Source organism: Otolemur garnettii, unplaced genomic scaffold (assembly GCF_000181295.1).
Source record: "Otolemur garnettii isolate 467f Iridium unplaced genomic scaffold, OtoGar3 scaffold00005, whole genome shotgun sequence".
Classification (NCBI taxonomy): Eukaryota; Metazoa; Chordata; class Mammalia; order Primates; family Galagidae; genus Otolemur; species Otolemur garnettii.
This window is the reverse complement of record NW_003852400.1, coordinates 1,409,080-1,422,526: the sequence shown is the minus strand read 5'-3', so window position 1 is coordinate 1,422,526 and position 13,447 is coordinate 1,409,080. Positions and strand designations below refer to the sequence as shown.

The 13,447-nt window shown below is 37.8% G+C and overlaps 1 protein-coding gene across 1 annotated transcript in view; it reads right to left on the bottom strand.

Moving 5' to 3' along the window:
- Positions 1–13,447, bottom strand: part of COG5 (component of oligomeric golgi complex 5) — a 313,042-nt gene that overhangs the window by 287,245 nt on the left and 12,350 nt on the right. The window contains exons 3-5 of the mRNA XM_012812313.2: positions 12,820–12,877; positions 8,008–8,062; positions 7,844–7,913 (exon numbers count right to left, since the gene is read on the bottom strand). Of these exons, the coding sequence (XP_012667767.1) occupies positions 7,844–7,913; positions 8,008–8,062; positions 12,820–12,877 (183 nt within the window). The remainder of the gene's footprint in view (positions 1–7,843; positions 7,914–8,007; positions 8,063–12,819; positions 12,878–13,447) is intronic.

Below are 13,447 nucleotides of genomic sequence, written 5' to 3'. Positions count from 1 at the left end.
AAAATGTTTTATAAATTGTAAAGTCCTGCATAAATATAAAAGTATTTTAGAACTTGTTAGAGACAGGGAAGAAACAGGGTAAGAAGGAAAAGAAAAGTAGACAATTCCTGAGACAAAGGAAAGCGGACAACTCCTGAGACAGAGCAAACAGTTCCTTGACTTAGACATGAAGAGCATAAGGAAGATTGACTATTCTGGACTACCACAACAGCAGAACTAGCTGAGATTATGGTCAAGAGTTTGAAATTCAGACAATGCTCAACTCCTAAGACCCACAGAGAGGGACTGATCAACAAGAACTTTTTAAAGAAGCAGCTAGTCAGCATCCCATGATTAATCAATGTGCTATTAATATCTTGGGGACTTTCCAAAGGAAAAGTTAGTTAAGAATAGTGTGGGGTAGGCTTGATCAAGACCCTACGTGAAAGAAATGCAAAAATATGAGTTAGGAAATGCACAAATATTAGAAGTAGGAAGAGAAAAGTTAGGGAAAAAAAAAGAATAAATACAAGCGAAAAAGTTATTTATAAGGAAGAGACCCCACACTTCCCTCTCAGTTGTGTTCTATCCGCTTATAAACTTAAGTGTGTTCTATATGCTTAAAAGAATTAAATTTTTCAGTTAAATTGCCACTGCTGCCTGACTTCTTTTCATACTGGCACTGTTGCTGTTGCTGCTGCTGCGTGCTCTCCTCTTTTTGTGTGAGCCACATCAAAGTGCTTTCAGATTCTGGGTCTACTTACAAGTGGCACCAGAGAAAGTCCTAACCAGGGCTGAGGACTTCATGGCCCCCTGACTTTACTAAGACCTATCTAAGTGGCAAAATTACATACAATCTTTAAAAATTACTGTCTAGGCCAGGCATGGTGGCTCCTAGCACTCTAGGAGGCTAAGCTGGATAAATCGCCTGAGCTCAGGAGTGAGAGACCAGTCTGAGCAAGAGTGAGACTCCATTTCTACTAAAAATAGAAAAACTAGCCAGGGTTTGTGGTGGGTCCTAAAACTCCAGCTACTCAGGAGGCTGAGGCAGGAGAATCACTTAAGCCCAAAAGTTTGGGATTGCTGTGAGCACTCTATATCAAGGGCAACAGAGTGAGCTTTGTCTCAGATAGGTATTAGGTAGGTAGATAGATAAAAAATACTGTCAAAAGACTATGTTGGTCAGGCACAATGACTTATATCTATAATCCTAACACTCTGGATGGCTCAGGAGGAAAGACTGTTTGAAGCCAGGTATTTAAGATCAATTGGGAGACACAGAAAGACACCCCCACCATCTCTAGAAAAAAAATTACCAGGTGTGACAGCAGATTCCTATAGTCCTAGATATTTAGGAGGCTGAGGCAGGAGGACTGCTTAAGCCCGGAGTTTGAGGTTGCACTAAGCTATGATCAAGCCACTGCACTCTACCTTGGGCAACAGAGCAAGATCTTGTTACTTAAAAAAATTGTATATACAGATCCACACAAAGTACTGAACAAAGAAGAAAAACAACAGAAATGCATGGTGCACGGTTTAGGCACGTTTAACAACTAGAACGAAGAAATAAAGAAAGTAACTGAAATTAAAACATTTAACTTAAATCAAATTTTAATTTGTTGCCTAAATTTAAACAGCGCATTATACATCAAACAGTGATACATGATGGATATAAGGACTATAAAGTCCCAACTGTTTCTGCTAATAAAAACATTCCTATGTCTTTATATATAACAATATTATAAAGCTTACTAAACTGAATGCTAATTCCATTCTTTGTCCAAAACATCAAATAGTTAATTAAATTCCATTTTATTGGAACAAGTTTATAAACATATAAGCAAAGTATTTTTCTTAGTTAACAAAAAGTTCCAGTGAAACTTAATGCCCTGTTTTTACTGCAAAATGAAAGTTAACCAAAAAAGAATCCTAAAAAAGCAACATTAAATCCCAATTTAATCATGAGGAGTGTTGTTTTACCACATATTTTACATAAAAGTAAAACACTAACTCCCTGGAAAGAATCCGAGATAATGCTCTGACACTTAAGATGCCCATAACCCTCTTCAGGAAAGCAACTTGAGCAAATCCTATTCATTTGCTGTTCATATTTCAAGACATACAACGCTTTATAACTTCCACCACAACAGATTAGATCAGGGAAACAATGTTAGTTCGTATGGTTGTCAATGGCATCACCTACCACAAGAACTCTCCCTAAGTGCCACTGAGTACTAAAGGTCACTATTCTCTTTAAGAAAATGTGAATACAAGAGAGGATAAAAGCTGAGATGGCAATAATCAGAAGCCTGGAGACAAAGGCAACAAGAGTGAGCAGAAAAATAAGCAAGAAAGAAGGAGAAAGGGTTACTCACACTAGCAGTAAGAAAGCATAGCAGATAGGCAGGAAAAGCAAAAAGACTGGGGGGACTGAGGTATACAAAAGGGTGATCATTAGGTTGCTACTAGGCTGACCAATGTGTTCCACGGCTCCATGGTACTTAACTGAGTTGTTAAGACAGTCCTGTGAATCTTTACCCACCCACATACTCTTCACTGGCTATCCCTGAAAGAACCTGAAACTATTTCTCCTCCACCATTTGAAAAAGACTAAGACATCCAAATTCTTATATACTACGTTTCTGAAGTTGTTATAGGAGACATATACAATTTGTAAATAAAATACAATGACATGTATGTTCAGTTATATATGCTACATGTTTAGAAAAAATATTATAAGTCTGCCAAATATTACTTAGCACAGACCAAGACACAAATTATTTTTAAACATTTAATAGTTGTAATTAACAATCCATAATTATATATTTTCAAAGCACTCAAGGAACTCAGCCTTAGAGTACAAAGAAGGCAAAGCTATGCAGAAAGCACAAAAATGGAAATATCTATAGGACATATTAAAGGAAATAGAAATGAAAAAGAAATATTCCGCCTTATAAGAAATGCTAAAGGGAATTCTTTCAAGTGAAAGAAAAGGATGCAGCAACATAAAAACATCAATGTGTTCCATGGCTAAACTCACTGGTAAAAGTAAGTATACAAGTCAAATCCAAAATACCCTAATACTGTAAATGGTGCTATAAATATCACTATGTCTTTCATATGCAGGTTAAAAAACAAAACCATTTTAAAAATCATTGCTATAAGGTTTCTCTGGGATTCACAAAATAAAAAGATGTAAATTATGACATCAAAAACATAAAATGTGAGAGAAAGTAAAAATATAGAGTTTCACATGTGATTGAAGTTAAGTTGCTATCAGCCTGATAATACTTGATAATGTGTTTTACATAAAGCTCATGGTAACCAAAAAGCAAAAAGCTATAATAGATACACAAAAGATAAAAATAAAGAAATCAAAGTATACTATTGTAGAAATAACCTGGTCACAAAGGAAGACAGCAAGAGAGAAAAAAAGCAAGAGAACAACCAAAAAGAAAAACAGCAAAATTATAATAGTAAGTCCTTTCCTCTCATTAACTACCGTGAATGGAGGAAACAGAAAGTGCCCACAAAATGGATATACCTTTTAAGAAAGGCAAAAAGTATGAAATTTGTAATACTCAAGTCACATTGGACGTTTACAATTACAAGAGGTGCTCAAAATGATTTGTATTCATCTTTTGCTATTGGTATACCACATATATACCAGTATATAGGTATTGAGTACACTGAGGGCATGGTGGCTCATGTCTGCAATCTCAGCACTTTGAGAAGCCAAGGCAGAAGAATTATGTGAGGCCAGGAGTTTGTGAGCTACATAGCAAGACTCAATCTCTATAAATAAAAATTTTTAAACTATAAAAAAAGACAAAGAAAATCATTATATCATAATAAAACAGATCAACTCCTCGAGTGGCTATAACAATTGTAAATATACATGCACCCAACATCAAAGAGCCTAAATATATAATGCAAATATTAATAGATCTGAACTACAATACAGTAGGCAACTCCAATATTACACTTTCAGTAATGGACAGATCATCTAGACAGAAAATCAGGGAGGAAACCACAGATTTGAACTACACTCCAGACCAGAAAAATGAAACAGATATATATAGAACGTTCCATACATGTGTAGGAGAATACACATTTTTCGTAAGTGCACGTGGAAGGTTCTCCAGGATAGCTCACATGTTAGGCCACAAAACAAGTCAGAACAAATTTAAGACGAGTGAAATCACATCAATCATTTCCAACCACAATGGTATGAAACTAGAAATCAGTAACAGGAGAGATTTTGAAAAATTCACAAATATGTGGAAATTGTAAATAAAAGGTATCTCCAAAAGCCAAAGAGATAATGTGAATACACTAGAAAGCAGGGTTTTATGTCTCAGAGGAATGTGTCATGACTCTATAGACTCCATGAGGAAAACAGAAGACCCCAAAAGGGCGGTTAGTGGAGCCTTTATCTAAGTTCCCTAAGGTGTCTGAGTCACTCTAAATTAATTCCTTTGTTTGTATTTATGTAAAGATGACACAAAATAATGTCATAGTTAGCCTTAAAATTTTTCATGGCAAAATTAAAGAACAAAAACCTGACCTAAAACAAAGATAAAATAATTTGTATGCTCCCCTAAAGGAATAACTACTCCTAGAGAAATAATGACAAAGGCCAGTTAACCTCCTTCTCTAGTGGTTAAAAAACCCAGTGTGGGGGGGGTTTTGTTTGGTTTGGGTTTTTTTGTCTTTTTCTTGAGACAAAGTCATCTGTAAAAGTGCAGTGGCATCATCATTAGTGCAGGGGTGGCATCATAGCTCACTGCAACCTCAAAGTCCTGGGCTCAAGCCATCTTCTTCCCTCCGCCTCCCCAATAGCTGGGACTACAAGCACACACCACGACACCTGGCTAATTTTCTATTTTTAGTAGAGATAGGATCTCATTCTTGCTCAAGCTAGTCTCAAGCTCCTGAGCCCAAGCAATTCTCCTGCCTCAGCCTACCAGAGTGCTATGATTAGAGGTGTGAGCAATCAAGCCCAGTCCTAAAATAAAATGTTGTGCTTTTGTTCCAGCAGCCTGGATTCCATTCCCAGTCAAGGAATGAGTCTCTTTTTGTTTGTCATGTTTGTCATGTTTACATGACATGTTTGTCATGTAACTCTTTAACTTTTATAGGTACTCATTTATTACTGATCCCTTTCCTTTCCTTAGACAGTTCTGATTTTTGCCTGCTTCTGTCTGTGGGGGGCACAGGAAGCTTTGGGGCCTTTGTGGGTAGAGATATTCAGCTGAGAAGCTGATACCCTAGAGAACACACATAGACAAATATATTGGTTATACCCCATTTGTGACTAACAAAACTTTCCTTTCTCGGAGCTGTTTGTGGATTGTTTTGGATCTTATGAAAACTGCTTTCCACATCTTTGCAGACACTTCATGCATCCTTGGTTAAAGCACAAACTTGGGTAAGCTTAATTTAAAAGTTATCTTTAGTTTTAAAAAAGTTCAAAAGCCAGAAATATCAGCTGTTTTTCCTGGCTAAAATCTGCTCCCATTTTTCCTCCTCCCTCCTCCTCCTCCTCCACCTTCCTCTTTGCTGTCTTCAGTACCACACTAAAAAAGAAGTAAGTTGGAACTTAGAATATGGGGATAAATTTCTAGATACATAAAACCTACCGATACCGAATCACAAAGAAACAGAAAATCTGAACAGACCAATAATGAGTAAGGAGATTGAGTCAGTAATAAAAAGTCTCCCATCAAAGAAAAGCCCAAGACTTGAAGGCTTTACTCTTAATTCTGCCAAATATTTAAAGAACTAATACCAATCCTCAAACCCTTGCCAAAAAATCATAGATGGGGGAATACTTCTGTCTTAGTCCATTTGTGTTGCTACAAAAGAATACCTAAAACGGGTTAATTTTATAAGGAAAAGAGATTTATTTGGTTCACAGTTCTGCAGGTTGTATTAAGAAGTATAGAACCTGCTTCTGTATCTGGTGAGGGCCTCAACCTGCTTCCACTCACTACAGGACCCAAACGTGAGGCCGGCACACGGTGAGAGTATGAAGCAAGAGACAAAAAAGAGGTGCCAGACTCTTTTCAACAATCAGTTCCCACAGAAATTAAGAGTGAGAATTCATTCAGCCAGTGACAGTGGCTAAGAGTAAGAACTCACTCTTTCCTGCAAGAATGGCACCATGCCATTCCTGAAGATTCTGCTCCCAGAAGGCCTCTCACCATGCCACCTCCAATGCTGGGGACCGAATTTCAACATCAGAATTGGCAGGGCCAAACAAATCATATCCAAACCATAGCATTCCACTCCTAAATCTCATGTCTTTCTCACATTCAAAATATAATCATTCCATCCCAGTAGTCACCAAAACTTTAACTTGTTCTAGCACCAACTCAAAAGTCCAATGTCTCACCTGAGACTCCAGGCAAGTTCCCTAGAGCTATCAGCCCATAAAATCAAAAGCAAGTTATTTATTTCCAATATATGGAACAGACATTAGGTAAAATTTCCTTTCTAAAAGGGAGAAATTGGTCAAAAGAGAGGGGCAACAAACCCCACACAAGTCTGAAACCCAGCAGGACAGACATTCAAGTCAACTTTAGGCTCCAAAATAACCTCCCTTGATTACGAATGCTGCATTCTGGGCGCAATGATGTGAGGAGTGGGCTCCTGAGGCCTCAAGCAGCCCTGCCCCTAAGGTTTTGCTGGGCATAGGCCATGATGTCTGCTTTCACAGGTTGGAGTCCAGTGCCTGTGGCCTTTCTAGGCTAAGGGTGCACACTGCTGATGGCTTTATAATTCTGGGGTCTGGAAAGTGACCATCCTACTCCCACAGCTATGCAGAATCTCTGTGGGAGTTCCCCCATCCCACTTAACACTGCCCTGGTAGGGCTCTTTACAGAGACCCTGCCCCTGCCAAGTCTCCCTCAGTACCCAGACTTGCAGATACATCCTCTGAAATCTAAGTGGAAGCTTCCACCAGTCTTGCATTTTGCAGCACTTGCAGACCTAGTCCACCTGACTATAAGCTCCCAAGGCATCATCAAGGGTCTTTTCAGCCAGGGATGGAGCCAAAGGATCATAGCCAAAGCAGCAGGCAGCTTCCCATGGTGATACCCTGGGCCTAACGCCCACCCCCAACCATTCTGTCCTTCCAGTCCTCTGGGCCTGTGATGGGAGGGACCATAAAGATTTCTCTGCTATCAGCACCTTTTCCCCATCCTTCTGACTATTAGCACCCGGCTCCTTTTTATCCACATTAACCTCTCTAGCACGTGGTTGCTCAGCTGCATTCTTGGATTCCTTGCCTAAAAACACTCTTTTCTTCTCTACCACGTAACCAGGCCACAATTTTCCAGATTTTTACTTTCTGCTTCCTTTTTAATTATGAATTCCAACTTGAAATCGTTTCTTTGCTCCCATATCTGACTGTAGGCTGTGAAGAGCAGCCACACAACTTCTTGAACACTTCACTGCTTAGAAATTTTTTCCACAAGATAGCCTTAAGATCACTCTTAAATTCAGCTGTCCATAAAGTCCAGAGCCATAGACTCAATGTAGCCAAGTTCTTCGCTAAGACATAAAAAGGGGAACCAGTTATGCTCCAGTTCCAAATAAGTTCCTCATTTCCACCTGAGACATCATCAGCATGTGTTCTCTATATATCCATCAGAATTTGGTCACAGACACTTAATCAATTTCAAAGACGTTCCAAAGTTTCCCTTGTCTATCTTCTCAGCTCTCCAAACTCGTCCCTCTTCTGCCCTCTGTTCTATTCCTATTCTCTTAGTTATTTATTCCAAACTCATCTCCTGAAATTTGCCCACTTATAAAAACATCATGAAAAATAAAATATAAAGAAATAAAAGTGAGAATCTACCTGAAGTCTTGCTAGTTGTGCAGTACGGGCTACTATTTTATTGTATGGCTCGACAATTTTTGCTTTCATCCTATAGGAGAGAAAAAGGAAAATAAACTCATTTTTAAAATATCAATAGATAAAAACATTTCTATTCCATTCATTTATAAAATAAATAACAGTACCTGTCAACGGCTCCCTGTAAGGCCCCAATTCTCGTCTGCATCATCTGAAGAACACCTAGGAAAACATAACAGCTTATAAGGAGTCAAACTGAATAAAAAGTTAAATTAAAAAAAAAACCACATAATTTTAACTCTTTCTGTCATCATCTTAATTCAAGCAACCACTACCTTTTCTCTGATGTAAAAGCCTATTAACTAGTCTTCCCCTCCATCTTTGCCCCACCAAAGAAGCCTGACAGGGAATGGGGAGTGATTACTTAATGAATATGGGTTTCCACTGGGGGTGATGAAAAAGTTCTGGAACTAGATAGTGGGAATGGTTGCAAAACATTTGTAAGCATACTTAATGCCACTGAACTGTATATTTTAAAATGGGAATTTGATGTTATGTGTATTTTACCACAATTACCAAAAATAAGCCTGAATGATCTTCCATGAGCTCCCTTTTGCTCCTGTCTCTCCTATATTAAAACTATAGTCCTCAGCTTGGTCTCCAAGGCTGGCACAATCTGCAAATAATGTACTCTGTTCAATCTTTGTCCCCATTCCCATGTTCCTCCTGCATAAACTCCTACTATATTTCAAGCCTCGGCTTAACAGAAACAATTACTAACCGATTCCCCAACTAATTTAGCCTCTCATTATTATCTTCTATAGAACACTATACTTTTACTTCATAGCACTAATTATATTGGGTAATTACATATCCACCTGTATATCTATCTGATGTTTTACTCCCCCACTAGACTATAAATTCCCAATGTTAGAGAAAGTATCTTTTCATTCACTTACTATATGAGGTAGGAAAATTTAAGTTCATGAACTCATTTTAGAAAAAGTGCTACATATCTCCTTGCTGAATATCACTATAGTCACCTTCAAAATACTCCCCTTGGGAAGCTATGCACCAATGCCAGCACCTAGTCCACCCTTCAAAGCAACTTTGGAACTTGGTTTCTGGAATGGTCATCAGAGATGTCATCATGCAAAGTGTGACAATTAAGTTCACAAATTTATCCTAGAAAAAGTGTTTCAAAGGTAACCATAGTGATATTCAGCAATGCAGCACTTTTTCTAGGATGAGTTTGCAATCTTAACTGTCCAACCTCCTATTATCAATCAGCGCCTAACCTAGCATCCTTCCAAAAGTAGTCAATAAATATTTGTTGAATTAATGAATTATGTGCTATATAAATAATAAACATAGACAGCAGGTATATTATTGCCTATATGCTCTAGGTTTACAAGATGAGGAAGAAACTTTACAAAATTGTAAAAACATTTTCAGAAGATAGATCTTAAATTTTATTATTTAGACTTTTAATTACTACAGATAATTATTTTGAATTGCACTCTTTAAAACTCAATTTCTATATTCAACTGGCATAGTTATAGCTTTGAAAACATAATATTCCAAATCAATTTAAGAATAGACATGTTGTCATATATTAACTAAAGTAACATTAGAACCAGTAAGTATTTCTATCAGCATATAAGTATGCATTAACATGACTCGGTCCAACACAGTCCCCTCTGGACCCAAGGTTTACCACTTTTCTGCTGGCTTTACAGTTTGTTCATCCTAAACTCAAAGAATGAACTGCCCTTACTGGTTATTACCATCTCCTTAAACCTTATTCTCCCAACTCATTATAGGTTTTCACCAATACTCTGCTATAACAGATCTTCTCAAGGTCACTAGAAATCTCAAAGTTGCCAAATTCTATTGTCAGTTCTGTCTTCATATCTTGTTTAAAATCTTAGAAATTCATGACAGTTGAGCACTCCCTCCATGAAACATTATTTTCGTCTAGGCTTCCAAATCCTCGCACTTCCTGGGTTTCCTTCTATCTCATTAGCTGCTTCTGTTTCTCTTCTGTTAGATCTCCACACACTGGAGCACCCCCAAAACTTGATCCTCAACTATCTTCTGTCCTCAATCTACAATCTTCCATGAATTTCATTCACTGCCAATGTTTTCAATACTATCTGTTCAATAACCACTAATTTTATACACACATACATTCACACATATATCTACGCAGAAAGATTTTCTTTCTATCTGCCTATCTATGGTCTTGTTTCTACCCTTCTTTCCTCCCTCTTTCCCTTTTCTTGGGCTCTGTTATGTCAAATTTAAGATGCCCAATACTGTATAACTTCTGCCCCACACTCAACCCATCAATACTCATAATCCTCTTCAGTCTATCTCACCTCAGTTATTCCTACCATAATCATCTATCCAATTTCTCAGACCAAAATTCTAGGAATCACTTGTGCTGTCTTAGGTCAGCTCCTTCATCTCCCATCAACAAATCCTATTAGCTCTGCCTCCATTTTACCCTAGTCCCCAAGGCACCATCAAATTCTAGTACTCTAATGGCTTCTAAACCAGTATCCCTGATTCCATGCCTGCCTTTCTATAGTGCTACTAAACTATTTAAAGTATTAATTTCATCATATGATACCTTGATTAAAAACAATGGCTTGGCTCAGTGCCCGTAGCTCAGTGGTTAGGGCACCGGCCACATACACTGGGGCTGGTGAGTTCGAACCCAGCCAGGGCCTGCTAAACAACAATGACAATAATAACAACAACAAAAAAAAAAAATAGCCAGGTATTGTGGCGGGTGCCTGTAGTCCCAGCTACTTGGGAAGCTGAAGCAAGAGAATTGTTTAAGCCAAGAGTTTGAGTTTACTGTGAGCTGTGACACCACAGCACTCTACTGAGGGTGACATAGTGAGACGCCATCTCAAAAAAAAAAAAAAAAGCCAATGTTGCCATTGCATTTAGAACGAAATCGAAATTCCTTTCTAAATCTCACCTAAGTCTCACTCATTCACTAAACACCAGCCATTCTAGACTTCTTTATGTTCCTCAAACATGCCCACCTTAATCCCACCTTTTCCATTTAGTGTCTCCTAAGCTTACAATACTCTTCTCCCCAAATCTTCACATGACGGCTCCTTTTCATCATTTAGATCTCGGCTTTAAATGTCATTTTCCCAAAAAGGCTTTAACTGACCATCTTAGATAGGTAAGGACTCCCCTTCCTCCAACCCATCATGTGTTTTGTTTTGTTTGTAGGGCTTACAAATATCTGAAGTTTTCTATTTGAACATTTTTCTTCCTACCTAGAACACAAATTCATAAATTTGATAAGTGACTTTTTCTCATAAATGCCTGCTCAACAAGTAGTTGAGTAACAAGTTCTCAGTTACTATTTGATTGATTGAGTAAACGAATGAATGAGGGATATCTCTTTTTTAATAAAATAGGCTTAATAAATATTCCTCAAAATTCCAAGAGAAAGACACTCCATTTTTATACCTCAGTACTTAGAGCCTCCTAATTTTCCCAAGAACCTAATTGGATACATATGCCAGACTTTCAAATAACAAACTGTTAGTTCTAAAAACACTAAGTTCTTCAGCAAGATGTCTTAGAAATATTATATATGCTGAGAGTAAGTTAATACTTTGGAGTGCATGAGAAATACTGGGGGAAGCATTAAAGAATATCACATCACGGAAAACAATATCCTTCCCTCCTTAAGCGTATGATCAATAGAGGTAAAAACCATTTAGCCTTCCCTTTATATGCAATGATTAATAACAGTAATCACAATACAAGTAATAATGTAAAACACAATAGTAACATTTCATATTTATGAGATGTAGTTCAATTTAATCAAGAGAGAATAAAAAATTTACAAAAGATTCAGCCACACGAAAATAAGAGGATTGATAAAAATGAAAATCCAATGTATATGTTATTCTACTAAACTTTCATTGAAAAGAGTTGCAAAGAAAAGACCTAAAAAAAGGTAAAATAAGAAAAGAATTTAAGCTTACATCCACTACGAACCACTCTGGTATTGTTGATATTTTAATTAACTCATAACTACCACTTACAGAAGCACTAAATATGTGTAGGCATCATTCTAAGCATTTTGCTAACTTATTTAATTCTCAGGATTATGTTATGTTAGTTCATAGGAATGCCTCTGTTTTACAGACAGGAAAACTGAGGCTCAGAAAAGTTAAGTAATTTGCCTAAAGTCACACATCTAATAAATGGGAAAACAAGATTTAACCAAGATTGTTTAGCTCAGCAAAGTTTTACTAGAACAAAGAAGCACACATTCATTTGCATATTTTCCAGTGTAGCACAAGAGGGTGAGGCCAGAGATGATGGCATTAAATTCGGAGATAACCAAAGAAAAGACAAGGAGCGGAAGGTAACTGTGGCGTGCCCTTCAGTCAGCCTCTGCCAGCCAAGGAGCTACTGTAGAAGTCCACACACAGCCTCATATAGCAGCCAAAACAACAGTGGCTCCAAGTCAAGCACTAATTACATAAGAATGAGGTTATATTGCCTAATCATAGTTATTTAAGATAACATGACACCTGCCAGCCTTCAGTCAAGAAAGACCCTAAATCTGGCGTCCTCAAACTAAGGCCCGCAGGCCACATGAGCCCTGCCTAGGACATTTATCTGGCCTGCGGAGTGTTTTTGCCACTGCTGCCTGTCCTGCTTAGCAGCTGACTCGTCCCAGGGCCTGCAGTCCAGCCCTCCAATGGTCTGAAGGACAGTGAACTAGTCCCCTATTTAAAAAGTTTGAGGACCCCTGCACCTAAATCAACTTATCTTACCCCACATCTACATATTTTCATTATACAACAACAGAGTTTAGCTGCTGCAACAGAAGTTGTATGACTGGCAAAGTCTAAAATATATTTATTATCTGACCCTTAAAAAGCTTGCCAGTCCCTGGTCTATGTAATCTGTAATAGTTAATAGAAATATACCTTCCAAAGACTCAATCCCAGTTGCTTGTGCCAGTAAATCTTCATGTCTTGCAACAACCTGAAAATCAAAACGAATAATCAGTTTTTGCTCTAATTAGCTATTGGGAATTTTTCTTTGTAACCAAATTGCATAATTAAAGGTCTCTCTTGGTGCCCAAAAGGGGGAAAATAGTAACACTAAAGAAAAAATTAGAGGTTATAATGCCATGTTTGAGATGAGTTATTAGCAGGAATACATATGTACATAGTTCAAACAGAGGAGGAGGAGTCTTTTCTCTAGTCCTTACTCCATTGGAGTAGCTACGTGTATAATAAAATACCTAAAACTGGTAATTTACAAATGACAGAAATGTATTGCTCATAGTTCTGGAGCCTGGGAACTCCAAGATGAAGGCATTAGCAAATTTAGTGTCTGATGAGGGGTTATTCATAGAATCCTGACACCTTCTATGAATCCTGATATAGTGGAAAGTGTAAACAAGCTCCCTCAGGCCTCTCTTAGAAGGGCACTAGTCCCTTGCCAAAGGTGTCACCTTTGATATTATCACACTAGAGATTTAGTTTCAACATATGAATTTTAGAGGAGTACAAACACTCAAGCCATAGAATACCCTCCTTTCCTAATGGG